Genomic DNA, 16,082 nt, shown 5'->3' with positions numbered 1-16,082 from the left:
TCCACATCAATGGGCAGCTCCAGGGGCCTGGCAGACAGGAAATGTGTCCTGACCCAACAGCCTTGTGAGGGCCCACCAGCAGTCCGTGAATGAACAAAACAACTCACACTTGTCTGTATGAGATGGGTATGGATCTTCCCTGGCCTGTGTTGGTGAGACAGGGGTGCTGCTCAGCCACTCTGCAACACAAGCCTCAGCATCCAGCAGCTCCTCCATCTTGCTCTAATTCTCTGCTGCTTTGAGGGTCCTAGAAAGAAACAAGATTTCCTGTTCTGCCATGTAAAGAAGACACTGGCTCCAAATCAGGAAACATGCTAAAGAAATTCAGCATTGGAAGAATTATCACTATGCAGCTGCTCTAACAAGCCTCCAATTTTGCCTTAAAAGGTAAATAAACTAAATCCTCCCTAAGAACTGCGGGTCCCAGGACCGGAGGTGGAAGTTCTCAGATGAAGCCTGGAATCTGAGCCTGGATTAAATCCAGATGTCAGGATCACACCCACTTCCTTGGAAAATTCAGATCTCAGTATGGACAGGGGTGTGTGCATGGGGAGGGGGAATTGTTTTTCTGGCTTGTCCTCTCTGACACTGACTAGATGGGAAAAAATTAGGAATCTGCATAGCCCTGACTTCAGGAGTGGGCAAAAGGGATTACATGTTACTAATTATGGTGCAGTCACAGCCTTTCCTTTGACCAGGCTGAATGTGGAGGGGCTCTGACCCTTGCTTTACTGTTAAGTATCTAAATGTTCTCTTCAAAGCATAAAACTAATGAAAATTCTATGAAAGGAGCTCCCCACAGACAAATGCAAGGGCAAATGAATGCTACAAACCTGTGAACCAAGTTCTGTTTCCAGGATTATTGGGGCAAACATGCTTGAGAGAAGAGGGATAGGAGGGAAGTATTCAAGGTAACTTACACCTGACCCTACACAGTAAACCAGCAACATGGGAAGAGACCATCTTCACCAGCAACACTTCATAGACATCTGCAGACATTAATTTGATCTTGTGGCAGGGGATTTTTTCCCCTTTCAATTTCCTTATGAGAAGCACTTTCTGTAGCTTCTCACTCACCATCCAAACTGGTGGAATTTAACCTTGTTTCCCCTTAACCTTTATTTAGCTAAGAAACTGACAGATGATCAGAACAGAATGGGCTTTAGAAAACTAAAATCAGCACAGGCTCTCAGGATAGCTGAGAGTCTTCCCTTCTCTTCCTCTGTCACTGCAGCACACGGGCCTTTCAGGCAGATTGAGCTTCTGCTCAATCCATCTGGTCTAAGGGACCAGCTCAAAAGGCTGCTCCAAAACACAGGTACAGCAAGGAACTACTCACCTTCTGACCTAAATTTTGTTAGGGCCAGCTGAATAAATTTCTTCTCACTTGAGTGCTATCCCCTCTGCTTAAACCCTTTTCCTCCTTTATTACATGTTACTCTGCTCTTTCTGTACTGCCAAGCAGCCATTCCTTCTCCCCTGCCTGCTGTACCTGCTGCCTCTCTCCAGTCTAAGTCTGCTTTTTCTCTCTCAGGATGAGCTCCCTGTTCCCTCCTGTGCTGCCACTCGCCCTGCTGCAGACTGACCTCCTCCTGCAATGTGACAAACAGCATTTGTGTGGCACCACATGCCAGCTTCTCCCGAGCCCTGTAGGATATCAGTAATACACTGCCACAATTAATTCCTTAAACACCATTTAATTAATCCACTGAAGCCCTAAGAAATTTTAATTAACAGCAGCTGTATTAGTATTTACTTCACCTTCGACACGGTAAGCTCTGGCAGTATTTCCAAAGGGAGGACACTGGCAGAGCAGTTGACAAGACACCCTTTTCCCAACCTCTCCCTGCTCTGTTGCTCCCAGAGCTCCCAGCCAGCTCTGTGCTCTGACAAGGACAGTTCCCTCAGCAGCCCTCCAAGATCAGGGTCAAGTCAATGTAATTCCATTGCTCTGCGCAATTCCTGTCATGTACAAGGTGAAATTCATCAAAACCTCTTTAAAAAAGGTGTTATTACAGTGTTTGATTAACAGCACAGATTCGAGGGGAGTCTGACAGGAAAGCTGAAAGTCCTGCCCCATTTGGAGATCTCCATATCGTAGCCAAGGTCACCATGACTCAGCTGCCAGCCTTGAATGATATTTGTGTAAAAAGCAGATGCTCTTCAGGCTTCACATGCACTTCTGAATACAAACCAACAAGTCTCTGAATTCCAGAAACCAAGCAGACTGATGTACTCCAGCCCTCAGCCCTACAACACGGCGAGACGCTGCTGTTCAGATTACCAGGATAAAGAAGGATTATCAGATTTCTGGGGGATCTAACCTGCTGTGGCAGGTGTCCAGGCAGACAAGCTCTGCAGCCTCTTGCAGCAGATTTGTGCTCATTTGCACAACACCTTTGTCTGGTGCCTCTTACAATAAAACACATATTCCCTCTGAGCTAATCATGGACAATTGTTAAGGGAAAAATAGCAGGAGAAAGAAAAATACACTCAACATACTATAAATCAAGCTCATTGGACTTGATTCCTGTTGCTAAAACTGCAATTTACCTCAGGAGCACAGGAGTGATCCCTTAGGCCCAGACGCTTTAACTGTGCTCTATGGACACCTGTCAGGCGTTCACAAGTTAAAATGCCATAATGTTCCCTCAATTTTTAGAGTAACTGACGTGACACAGAGCTTCATCAGCAAATGCTAGTGTTCCAGGGAATGGGGACAGCAGTAATCTGAAATACAGATCAGGTGTCTTTAAACTTCAAGTACTAATTAACTATTATTTTGCTAAATACTTGAGGCATGTAACACTAGCCAAAACCTAGTTGTGTGTGCAGGGGAAATCTTCATGAGCAACTGAACTGATAATTCAAAACACTATCCTGGTAGTACCAAATGACCAGGACTCCTGCTTTCATAACTGCTACAGAGGCTGAGGTCAAATACCGCTGCCCTACTTTATCACTTATCTACGGAACAAATTAAAACTAGTGTATATCTGGTTTAACAATGCCAATGATGCATTACTGACAAATACTGAGTTAAGATCTGAGCAACGAGACTTCTTAAATAATACTGTCTTAAATTTCTAATAAGCAAGAAGTGAACTGTGCTTAAAACACACCTGCTAAAGCCCTACTAAAACCCAAACCCCACACCCCGTGTTGCCAAGCCCCAGCTAACTTTTTCAGGGCTTTGTGAATAGTACATGAGGGCAGAACTCCCATTTCCTGCCTCGGAGCTTAGTAACACACTGGAGCTGACATCAAATCTGACGTTTGACTATGAGGTTTTCTTCCTGACCAACTTATTCAGATCCCAAAGTTTACAAACTGCATGCAGCATCCTCAAAGCGAGTCAGTGGTGAATAAAAGAGTCAGGCAAATATCCTGCTGGTTGTCCCCCTAGACAACTCCCTCTGACAGAGGAGTTGTCTAAAGATTAATCTGCAATATCTGAATGCTAACCAACACTCATAGAAGTGTTTTTTATAGCCAAACGTGTGTTCAGCAGCCACAGTCCTACACAGGGTTTGTATTTCTCTAGTCATGCCACATGGAGTGCCTTCTAGTAACTACACAATGTAACTTCATGCAAGGCAAGAGCCAAGAGCCAAGAGCGACCTTTACGAAAGCCCTCCTCCAAACTCCACACCTGTTACAAAACCCACTCATGCCCCAAAGTGCCCAACACAGCTATTGGCTCTCTACCCAAATCCTGTCTTCCGTGAAATTGTTTCACAAGATGAGGAAAAAAACATGTGCTGTAATTTTTCCTTCTCCATTCTTTGCACACTTGAGCAGTCAGTGCTTACAGGAAATAGGACTACTGTGGTTTGAATAACCACACACATAAGGAGAATTCCTTTCACCATTACCCCCACACATCAAATCCCTTGTAAGCAAACAAGCTTTAATGTCCGTTGCAAATCAGAGAATGAAGGATTCCAATTTTGCCTGCTGCTGTTGTTCTTTCCTTCAAAACTCAGCAAAAAATACAATGGGGAAAATCTGAGCATCACTTACAAAAGAGCTGTTGGATTAATACCATCTGTAGGAAAAGTAAGAGGAGTTCAGGATCCCAGTACCACCATCTGAGCCCCCGGGCATGAGCTCTGCAGGGCGTCAGAGGTGCATTTAAAAAGAAGACACCGAGACGCGTCCGAGCAACGCCGGATTTCCCCCAGCGCAGCTGACTCAGAGCTCACCTTTTCCCACTCCCAATCTCCTGTCCTGAGGGCAAGGGACTCCAAACCTCCTGGGAAACAAGCACTGCACAGCCAGGGGTTCTGGGGAAACCCAGAGCGGCGCTTCCCGCTCGGACAGAGCCCCCATCCCCTCACAGACCCCAGCAGTGCCCAAGGCCCCTCCGTACCCTTACAGCTCTGGGGCAGTGGCTCAGCCTCCCCCACAGCGCCCCTATTCCCCCATGGCGTCCCCACCCACTCCTGCCCCTCAGGAGCCTCCCTGTCCTCGAAACGCTTCCAGCCCCTCACCCACTGCGCCCCACCACGTGCTCGGGACTCCTCCAGTCCCCCACGACCCCCGGAGGTGTCTGTAGAGCCTGCGGTTCCTCACGACCCGCGCCGGAAACCCCCCGCACCCTCAGGCCACCTCCGGCCCTCACACCGCCCGGGACACCCAGAGCCGCCGGGCCCCGCCCCTCGCCCCGCCCCCGGCCCCGCCCCGCGCCTGCGCAGCCGCCCCGCGCCTGTGCCGCGACCTCGGCGCTATAAAGGCGGCAGCGCCGGCGCGCATCTCGGTGTCGCCTCCGCGTCGCCGGTTTCACTTTGCCGTCACCTCCGCTGTCCCGTCCGGCAAGCGAGGATGGAAGCCGTGGTGCGCCGCTGCCCGTTCCTGGCCCGTGTGTCCCAGGCGTTCCTGCAGAAGGCTGGGCCGTCGCTGCTGCTGTACGCCCAGCACTGCCCGCGCATGATGGAGGCGGCCCCGCCGGCCGCCCGCGCCCTCGCCACGTCCGCCGCCCGCGGGCAGCAGGCGGAGGAGGAGACCCCCGCGGGCCGCCGCGGTGAGTACGGCCGGGGGAGCGGCCGAGGGTCACACGCGGGCCCCCGGAAGGGGCAAAAAATAACACAGACGCCGCCTGTCACGGGAGGAAACTTCTGGAATAGGCAGCTCTGAGGCAGGGATTGCTTAATCCTTGAAATGTCCCCGGTAATGAAATTTGTGACCGTGGCGTGAATCAGGGACCGGCCCTGTTGGGGCGTCCTGCGGCGGGCCCCGGGCGGGGATCTGGGATACTGGATCTCAGAGCGGTGTTTCTCACGGCACGGTGGCCTTCACGCCGCTCGGGAGCATTCCTTGGGGAATTTTTCAGGGGAAGGAGCTGAGGCTGGTAGCAGAGGAAGCTGCATGGCTGAAAAATCTCTGAACTCCTCGAAAGAAGATCACAGAATCACAGTTAGGTTAGAAAAGACCTCTGAGGTCGAGTCCCGCCTATGACTGAATACCACCGTGTCAGCTAAACCGTGGCACTTAGTGCCACATCCAGTCTTTCCTTAAATATTTTCCTTAAATACTCCCATTGGGAGTGAAAGAGAGATATTTTTACCCCTTGAAGGGTACCGTGCTAGATCTAGCATCTTAAATCAGATGTCGCTTGGGTATTACTGGGATTTTGTGCTTTTCTAAATATAAGGTGACTGCTCAGTTAAATAGTTCTGAAGGGGTCCTGCCAAATTAACTGCAGAAGTAATGGATCAAAAAACTGAAATCAGTGTAGTGAAATGATCACGCTAAAGTGTTTTTTCCCTTCTCTGTCCTTGTCTCAGAGGCCAAAAACGTCAAAGAGGTGGCCCAGCAGAGTACAGATGGAACCCAGCCTCCTGCTGGCCACCCACCTGCCAGCGCTAGCCAGAGTACAGCTACCAAGTGCCCGTTCCTGGCAGCTCAGATGAATCACAAGAAGAGCAATGTCTTCTGCAAAGCCAGCCTGGAACTGCAGGAGGATGTGCAGGAAATGCAGGCAGACAGGAAAGGTACGTTCTCTGTGCACTGGAGTGGTGATTCCTCCCGAGAGCTTCTGGTGCCTGCCTTGGCTCTGGAGCATGCCAGATCTGACAGGCACCACTGAAATGATGCAGTTGGGATTATGGGTGACTGCAGGGAAACGTTGCTGGAGAATGTAGGTGTTAATGACATACCTGTGACGACGTGCAAGGCTTCCCTGGGTGATTTTGATGTGGGAATACCATGAGCTGTATTTTGATGTGCTGGCTGGCTCTAGGTGTGGGAGTCAAGCTGTTACACTTGCACCCAAGCAGATGCTTAGATCTGAAGAGAGCTTTGCCAAGGTGCTCGTTTAGACAAAGGTTTTATGTTGAAAGATGGAGGAAAGTGTCAAGACACCAGGCAAGTACCAGCACAAATCCAAGCTTGAACACAGGCAAATGTTTTTGGGGTGGTTTTTTTGTATTTATGGAACTAAAAGGTGTTGGCTGGTGTGCAGTGGTAGTGTAGAGGGACTGTCCTTCAAAGGAGGGAACTTTTCAGCAGTATCGGTAAAGCCTTGCTGCCTGTCTCAGGAGGCTTATTTTACTTTTCTGTTTGCCTTCTGTGGCATAGTTTTTTTAAAAAATAAACTTGTGCTAATGGAACAAAGAGGAAGCAGCTGACTAGAAGCCTTCAGTTAGGTGTGTACTGTTTTTTCAGATAAATGCTGTAGCTGTATAGTGTGGTTTTGAGTCATGATGAGCCAAATATGTTGTAAAGAAATTGCCTGTTTGGATTGATTAGAAAGGCTAATCCTTCTGTCTTGTCCTATGCAAATTTGTAAGCAAATAAAACAGTTGATCCTAGAAGGATCAACATGGGGTTTTGGGCATGTCCTTTCTAAAGATTGAAATGTTAGTTTTACTTAAAATGTTTGCTTTGCTGCATTGGATTTACTTCACCCTTTCAAACCAAAGTCACTGGAATTTATTACAATGTCTGTAGGTACGGAATTTGCCAAAATACCAACTACATCTGCAGTGAGAAAGATTGAGACTGAGGGAGAAGAGCAGAGTGGTTTGCTCAAGAAGTTTAAGGATATTATGCTGAAGCAAAGACCAGAAAGTGTCTCTCATCTGCTTCAGGATAACTTGCCAAAATGTAAGAATGTCTGACAAAACCTCCAGAGGCCTGGGTTGTTGTGATTATTTCCTGTGTGCTGAAGTCTCTGTCTTCTTTCAGCTGTATCCACCTTCCAGTATGATCAGTTCTTCGAGAAAAAGATAGATGAGAAGAAGAAAGATCACACCTACCGAGTGTTCAAGACCGTGAACCGGAAGGCGCACGTCTTCCCCATGGCTGATGACTACACTGATTCCCTGATCACCAAAAAGGAGGTGTCTGTCTGGTGCAGCAATGATTACCTGGGCATGAGCCGGCACCCTCGTGTCTGTGGAGCAGTCATGTGAGTAGTGCCACGTTCTTAAGAGGTGTTTCCAAGCTGTATTTTGTGGGAAGACTTCTAAAAATCTGATTTCTGTGCTGTGGTACATGAGTTGCTTCTGATGGGATTCTTGGTGTGCAGTTGAGATCACACTTACTTCTTGAGCTGGGGTGGGTCACTTAGTGTTTAGATCCAGGGCCACACTGTGTGTACTGTGTGGTCACTGACTGTGCTCCTTGGATCTTCCTTAGAAGTCCCTAAATGTTGCCAGATAAACTGGATGGTATATTGCAGCTGTACTTGGCAGTTGATTTCTGACCTTACTGGACTTCTGAGTGTGCAGGTTGCTCAAAGACCCAATAGCTGCTTTTTGCTGCCAGTTCTTCTTTAGGGCAGTCCTGATTATGTACCAGAATGTTTTCAGCAGCAATCCTTTACTCTTCTGTGTGTCCCACAGCAATGCTAATGCCTCTCTTGGGCCCTCTCTAGGGAAACACTGAAACAACATGGTGCTGGAGCAGGTGGTACAAGAAACATATCAGGAACAAGTAAATTTCATGTCGACTTGGAAAAAGAACTAGCTGATCTACATGGAAAAGATGCAGCACTGTTGTTCTCATCTTGCTTTGTAGCCAATGACTCCACTCTCTTCACTCTAGCTAAAATGCTGCCAGGTAAGATCTCAAACTGCGCCTCTGTTGCCAAAAAAATGTAGCCTTGCCCCAAGCTGTTGGGAGTATGTTTTGCAAGTAGCTGTCCAAAGTGAGGATTCACCCTAATCCATCAGCAGAGTATGGTTTGCTGGTTTTAATACCATATTCAAGTTAGGGTCAATACAAATGACAATACCAGCCTACTGGGATTGAGATCGAGCTGAGAACTGCAGGAGGAATTAGACAAGAAGAGTCTTTTCTTAGGTTTAAACTCTGCCTGAAAATGAGACAGCAGGAGTTTAGTGTCCTCCCACTGGAAGGGGTGAACTGCTATCCCACTTCAGAAGTTAAGAGTTAAATAACTATTTTCTCAAGCTCTTATTTGTGTGAAGACCTAAAATAAACCTCAGATATTATTCTTGCTTCATGATCTGTAACTTGCTCTTCTGATCAAGAGCATTACTTTCAAGAACAAGCTACCCTTGTTTCCTGAACTCTTCTCATACATAATGCAATGCTAGGAATCAGTTAATGCTTTTCATACTTAAAATGCAACTGGGCTGTTTCCTCAGGTTGTGAGATCTACTCTGATTCTGGAAACCATGCCTCCATGATCCAGGGGATCCGTAACAGCAGGGTGCCAAAACATATATTTCGCCATAATGATGTCAACCATCTTCGAGAACTATTGAAAAAGTCTGATCCATCCACCCCTAAAATTGTTGCATTTGAAACTGTTCACTCAATGGATGGTAAGTTGACATCAAAGCCTTCTCTCTTCTTCGAGGGCAATTAGTCTTCAAATCATCTGTGTTTTAGGTCTCAAAGGGTACAGTGCTGTAGGGGTTGTCTAGGGGGACTTCTGGGGTTCATCCAGTCATGCAGAAAATCCTAAACTGCCCGTCACTGCTTTGGTTCCTAGGTGCTGTTTGTCCTTTGGAAGAGCTGTGTGATGTGGCCCACGAGCACGGGGCCATCACCTTTGTGGATGAAGTGCACGCTGTGGGGCTGTATGGAGCCCGAGGAGGTGGGATAGGAGACCGGGATGACATCATGCACAAGATGGACATCATCTCTGGAACGCTTGGTATGCACAGCCTGGCACTCCTGCAGGAGCTGAGGCAGCAAAGCTGCTGAGCAGCCAAATTAAGTGGGTTAGCTCAAAATCAGTCTAGTCAAATGAACCTTGTTAAGGGCTGCTGGGGCCTAGGATTTTTCAAAAAGCCCAAGGGATTTGAGTGTGCCCCACAGTTTGAAAAGCTTCTGTTAAGCTACTTACACTGCCTTAGAAATAACTATGGTAGCTTTGTATGGGGTTTTCCTTTAGGCAAACTAGCAAAAAGTCCTGCAGTGGCAGGTTATACAACTCAAGAAGAAATTCAGGTGAGAATGCTAGTAGAGCAGTTCTCTATATTTAGTAGTACTTAGTTCCTTTATGTGAAATGGAGTGCTACTAATCTAGAAACCTGAGATGGGAAGTTATGTAAAGAGATTTGGCAACTACTGAAGCAACTGCTATTATCTGAGTAGAATGAAGGCTCAGGAGTAAGTTTACTGCTGCAAATTGGAAGGTTGTTTAAACAGCTTTCAAAACACAAATAAAATTTACTAGGAAAATTCATTCCCTTTGGAACTTGATGTCCTGGATTACAGCCTAATAGGAACAGAAGTGTTCACCATACACCCTAGTTCTGTCTCTGGCTGTATTCTGCACTCCAAACATTTGGAAAGGAGGGCTGGTATCAACTGCACAATCACAGTAACAGCCTTTTCTGCTCCTTAGGAGCACAGGCTATTTCTAGCATCTCTGAAACAGATTATTTTAAATCTGCTGAGAGACTTAGTGTTGATCGCTTGGGGTAACTGTTGAAATCCCTGCTTGATGATTTGGCTTGTAAGGTCTTCCCCAAAATCAAAATTTGTGTATCTGAGAGAGGCATGAACTGTCCTTGCTGTGCAGTAACTAGATCCACGTTATCAAGATTAGCTTAAAAACAAAGCCATACCATGTGCTGAGTAAATACAAGATTACTGAGAGGGGCTGGAACGTGCCATGACTACATTATGTGGGTGTGGTCAGAATAACCCATTCCTCCAAATGAAAAACTCCAATACTTCAAATCACCCCAATAAGCAGAAAGAATGCCAGTTACCTTTCTTATTTCTTTCTTTTCCTTCAGGCAAAGCGTTTGGCTGTGTGGGAGGCTACATCTCCAGCACCAGCTCGCTGATCGACACGGTTCGCTCGTACGCGGCCGGGTTCATTTTCACCACGTCGCTGCCGCCCATGCTGCTGGCGGGGGCCCTGGAGTCCGTGAGGACGCTCAAGAGCGCCGAGGGGCAGGTGCTGAGGCGCCAGCACCAGCGCAACGTCAAGCTCATGAGGCAGATGCTGATGGACGTGGGGCTGCCCGTGGTGCACTGCCCCAGCCACATCATTCCCATAAGGGTGAGGGCTTGGGGTGCTGTTAACGCAGGGTCCTGGTGCTGGTTTTACTGCCCCTGAGTGCATTATGCCATCAGGTATTGATTGGCTGCTGCCTTCACCGAGTTCAAACTCTGTTTGAACCTGTTGCTCAGCGTTGGTGTGCCAGGGGTCTGGCTTAAGCTTAAACCCGGTGTAAACATAAAATAGAGGGAGAAATACTGTGGGGTCCATAGGCTAATAGTATACAGAAAATAAGGAAACTGCAAACAAGCTAGTAAGAAAGATTTGGGTTGTAAAGAGCTACCTGCCTAGGCTGCAGTGTTATTCTTATGCCCAGAGTGCTCTGCAGCACAGACTTTTTTTCTGACTTACGTGTTACTTACCAGCCCTACTGGATTCTTACAGCTTGCTAAGTTGGACTGACAGTTTTACCAACTCTCATCTTTTGGTTGATCCTGTGGATTTTTAACTTATGATTTTGAACTTCAGGTTGCAGATGCTGCTAAAAATACAGAGATCTGTGACAAGCTGATGAGCCAGCACAGCATCTATGTCCAAGCCATCAACTACCCAACAGTTCCCCGTGGAGAGGAGCTGCTCCGAATTGCCCCTACACCTCACCACACCCCTCAGATGATGAGTTATTTTATCGGTGAGTAGACTCCTGCATCAGTGCAGGGAAGACCCTGCCTGTCTGTGCAGTCTTTGTTCTTAAGTTCTTCCCAGTCTCATCTTCAGTTTTATATGTCATGAGCTGGACAGTGTCTTTCCACTGCTGCAGCACATTCTGCACATTTCCCTGCTTGGAGTGTGAGATGTGAAGGCCCCAATGCATTATGACTTGGAATGGAGGGGGCAAGGCCAGTGCAGACGTATACCCAGCCAGGGCTCTGCTCATGTGTTGTCCAAACCAATTTTCTTCATGTTGTGTGGGTCCCAAACTCAGCTGTCCTCAGCTGAGCTTAAACATGGATCTGTTTAAGACAACATGGACATGTTTGTCTTAGACATGGATCTGTCCAGAGAAAGTAGATCGCTCTTGATCTTGTCAGGAGAGGTGATATGAGGATATCTGAGACTTGGTTGCAGCCCAGTTGTTTCAAGAGGTAGATTGTGTCAGAGTGAAATCCTATTATCCCTGCTCACTCATTAGGAGAATAAATATGCTGACACTTCTGCTGCTTCTCTAAAGCAATCCAGTCTTAAGCTTTGATCTTACTAAACTTTTCTTAACAGAAAAACTGCTGGCTACATGGAGGGATGTTGGTCTGGAGCTGAAACCACACTCCTCAGCTGAATGCAACTTCTGTAGACGACCCCTGCATTTTGAAGTGATGAGTGAAAGAGAACGAGCCTACTTCAGTGGCATGAGCAAACTAGTATCTGTCAGTGCATGAAAATAAGTGTTAGTTGTTGTCCTGCTCTAGTATTGAGTCAGTAGCATTTTTTAATTGCTCAAGTATTTTAATTGTAGTTGAAGCACTATGCTCTGAAAATAAATTTCTAGAGCTGTGATGCCCAGTTGTGTTTGTGTGCTTCTCTGTGTCCCTTCCATAACTGGAACTGAAGTGTCAGGGGGTGGGGAGGCATTTGATGGAATAAAACAGTGCTCTACACCTTAATGTCCCTCACCTGAGCTACGGCCTGTCCAATGACTATGCCCAAAGAACTTCAGTATTGCTTCCTGCATGGGATGGGCTTTATTTATTATGAAAAGAGAAAATAGCTTCTCTGGGGCGTCTTCCTGAGAGCCTTTGAAAACATGCAGGTATAGTTCTACATGCCCCCTAAAACTTAAGAAGTGTTGTGTAAGCAGGTTGCACCCATGTTTTGGGAGGCAGGCATTTAGAATGGGTTCTGCTAGATGCTGTCTCTCTCTGCTACTCTTCTTCCTTTATAGTTTTGTGCACAAGCATTCCCCTTCTGGTATTCATTACACTGAGAGAAAAGGTGCTAGTGGCATTAAGTGGTGTTTTCTGACTGCCTGACAGAAAACTAAGGTGGTGGTGTGGCAGGGGCTAGAAAAGGAAGGTGTGTTCATCACTGCAGGTGGTCAATGCAGGTTGGCTCTGGCTGCCTGTGTCTGCAGGTCTGCATGAGCTGCTCTTCAGTGCAGCTCAGAGCCAGACTGGTGTAAAAACTGTCAGCAAGCACTATAATAGTTCAGGTCTGAGAGAAGTCATTGTAGGAGAACATCAGTACTACCTTTGCAACCCTTCTGAAATCTTATTTCATGCTTTAGTGAATAGTAAAGGCCTGCTTTGAACAGGGGCAAGTACTTCTCTGGGTGAGCATGTGTAGTCAGAGGTCAGTGTTGGCACGAAGTCAAGCAGAGCACTGAACTGCTCCTTGCAGGTGCAGGCATGTCCAGGAGCTGCTACAGTGGCTTCCACAAGCCCCTGAACAGCCACTCTCTCCCACAGACTTTTGTTTTCTGGCTGTAAGGAGCCAACCTGGCACTTCCCCCTGCTGTCCCACTCGTGTGCTGTTAGGCTCCCTCTCAGTAGGGATCCATTATAATATCACAAATAGCCATGTGTGGTGGAGATAGAATCCCAAATTAAAGCAAAATCATCAGCTAGAAGTCACCAGTTGTTTAAGCATGTACTGAAGCACTCTGCTATTCTCAGAAGAGTTTTTATAAAATACCTGACTTTCCAAGCAGTCACATTACTTTGAAAAAGCCCTTTGCCAGCCAGCCAAGGGGCTGCTGCTGCCTCTGCCACGTGCAGGTGTTCTGTAGAAGGGAGAATGTGATCTGCCTAGCCTTGCCATGAACCATTTGTGGCCCAAGACAATGTGTATGCATCTGTTACAGAGCTCTTCCCATTATCTTTTATGCTATATTACTGCATTAATTGGAGACATAAAATAACAAGCCACAACTCCTCCATCAGCCTCTCCCTAGGACCTTGTCCCCAGCACCATAACGTGCCAACAATGTCATTGCAAACTGGCAACAGTCAGGGAACAGCTGTAAGCAATCAATGTGTATGGGAGATAACACATGTTGAGTCACATATGGTCATATTCTGACAGTACCAGGTCACTCGCATTTCTAATTTTTTTCACTCAGAGCTTTTGGAATTGGCCCAGTCCATTTTACAAACCAGTTAAAAAGTCCTGTTTGTCTTCCTAGTTTTTATAACAGCAACCCAACACTTTGTGCTACCAAAGAGAAGAAATAAGACATAGAAAGGTACCAGCTATCAGAAATCTCCAAAGTTCCTCCAAATGAATCACAGGAGAGAACCAAGCCCCAGGATTGAAAGCTAGCAACCTTTGAAGTGACAGGAACACGAATAACCTCAGCACGTGGCAGCCAGTACCTCCACACCTCTTAACATCAGCTGTGACAAATTACCTTCAGCATTACTGTTTGCAAGCAAAGAGTATGATAGCAGAACCAGAGCACAGCAAGGGGCCAGCAGATGTCCATCATTTAAAACAAATGATGAGAGAAAAACAAATCCAATGGCACATTGAAAGGATAAATCTGCTCCAATGAAAAGGACACAAAAGAAAAAAATAAACACGTATTGTTTCCCAGCAAATAAAAATTGAATGGGGGGTTGTATAAGTGGGAATAAGCTATACAAACTTTAGTTTGGTTCCTGGAAAAAAATAATAGAGGAAGTAATCAGTAAAATATGTTTAGAGTCAGACAATGGCAGTGGCAGAGTGAGGAAGCAAGAATGCAGCCATAAAGTCATGGCTAACATTTGTCATGGGGCAAAATAATTCATCTAGTTAAATGTTGTATAGCCCTAAACTCATACCCCCCTCCATTTCCCAACCTGTTTACACAACAGAGAAACCCCAGGTGCTACAGGAGGAGAAAACCATCCCAAGTGCAAGCAGGAGCACGTGTTCCCCACTGCTGGGAGGAGGCTGCAGGGGGATTCCCCTCCTACCATGGCCAAGGGCATTAACACACCAAATTCACAGCTCTGGTATCCCTGATGCTTTGCACACATTTATTTTGGGACAGGCCCCCTGCACTGCACCCTGGCCTGCTGCTGGCAGCCGGGATGGGGATGTGAGTGTGGACTCCCCACAAACCATTGTTGTTGGGGCACACATGGGCACAAAGCACCCAAAGCCTAATGCAAGGTAACTCCTGGCCCAGAGCTGCTAGCCCAGCTAGCACAGCTGGACTCCTGGTTATTTAGGACATTCTGTGCCCTAGCCACCCTCCAGCTTGATCCCAAACCCTCATCATCCCCAGGTTAGGTTAGACACCCTTCTCTCCACCCGGACCCTCAATCTTGCACAGTCCCAGGGGGTTGATCCCAGATATCCTTACCCCCACAGGTAAATACCCTTCCACTCCCTGCTACTCCTACCTGCTTCCTGCTATTCCCCAAGGATCGTAGGGAGGGCACGGAGCTCTTGAGAGGTCAGAGGCTCATCTCTCCTTCCCACAGGCACCTGAAGTTTCATAGCCCAGGTGCCAACTGACTCTTAATTCACACATTCAGCTTACAATCAGGTGTAACTCCTTTGCAGCCCCTCTGCTTCAGATCTCAGGGGAGTGGAAGCCAAAGGAGTTAGCTCCTCTGAGATTTGGACCTTTCCCACTTGAGAATGCCATAAGGAAAAGCATCAAAATCTTATCATTTACTCTGCAGCTCGTTTGCTGTGGAATCCATGAATCTTTGTGAGTCTTAACCCTGAGCTCATCCTCATCCTGAGGCAGCAGCGAGACTTTTAGTTCAAACCCTTAAGAGAAGCTGGAACAGGAAAGAAAGGCGTGAAATGGAAAGAGATGGCGGACATGAGATAAGATGTGAGGGGACAGGTGATAACAGAATAGGAAGGAAGACAGACAACGGGCTGGAGGATGGGCTAGGACACAGAATAGGATGGGACAGGAGAGAGGATAAGATAGGATGGGAAGGGTGCCCAGCTTTTGGGCTGCTCCTGGCTGTCTCTCCCATGACCATGACCTTGGGCCTTTGGCACGGGGAGGATGTCACCTGGAATGGTTGCACTGCAGGGGGTGGGGGCAGTGAGTGGGACAGGTGGGAAAAGGGGCACAGCCCTCACTCCCCCTCAGTATTTGGGCAAGTTAAAAATTACCGAGCACAGAAGAGGAGTAAGATCCGAAGGAGAAGGGTGACTCAGCTTGTCAAATGACTCTGGTGTCGTCAGCCAGGCTTATTAGCATTTATATACAGAGGGACCTTTCCTGCACTGAGGCTGCTTCCTGCACAGCAGCATCTTCCCTCCTTCTCCTCCTCCGTGTCAAAGGGAAACTGATTCACCGTTGAATTTTTTTTTCTTGCATTAAACCTGTTTTAAAAATGTTTTACAGCTGGCTTTGCAAATCTTCCATTTCCTCCTGGGCACGGAGGGTAAAGCTGGCAATGCCCTGACCTGGGTAAGAGAGGATTTGGAGCCTAGGATGCAGGCAGACCCCCACTGCATTCCCTATTCTTCTCTTGGCTCTGCATCCTCCTCCTTTCCCTCCCCATGGCCAGGCAGGAATTCACTCAAGGCAAGGGAACAGCCCCAGGAAAACCTTCACAACCTTGCAAAATCACCAGCCATTAAAACAAGGAAAGCTGGGCTTAGTAGGATGCTGTCTCCTGCAGCCAGCTCCAGCTCT

At 47.3% G+C, this 16,082-nt stretch overlaps 1 protein-coding gene across 1 annotated transcript; it reads left to right on the top strand.

The window, feature by feature from the left end:
• The first annotated feature begins 4,723 nt into the window (after positions 1 to 4,723).
• Positions 4,724 to 11,986, top strand: ALAS1 (5'-aminolevulinate synthase 1). The gene is made up of 10 exons (XM_066326802.1): positions 4,724 to 5,023; positions 5,787 to 5,993; positions 6,952 to 7,107; positions 7,189 to 7,411; positions 7,880 to 8,064; positions 8,616 to 8,795; positions 8,966 to 9,130; positions 10,224 to 10,492; positions 10,961 to 11,123; positions 11,708 to 11,986. Exons 1-10 carry the CDS (start codon positions 4,825 to 4,827, stop codon positions 11,866 to 11,868), a joined length of 1,908 nt encoding a protein of 635 aa, XP_066182899.1. The 5' UTR covers positions 4,724 to 4,824; the 3' UTR covers positions 11,869 to 11,986.
• The last annotated feature ends 4,096 nt before the right edge of the window (positions 11,987 to 16,082 follow it).

Source organism: Sylvia atricapilla, chromosome 11 (genome assembly GCF_009819655.1).
Source record: "Sylvia atricapilla isolate bSylAtr1 chromosome 11, bSylAtr1.pri, whole genome shotgun sequence".
Classification (NCBI taxonomy): domain Eukaryota; kingdom Metazoa; phylum Chordata; class Aves; order Passeriformes; family Sylviidae; genus Sylvia; species Sylvia atricapilla.
The sequence above is the reverse complement of the archived record's forward strand: the minus strand, read 5'-3'. Positions and strand labels throughout refer to the sequence as shown.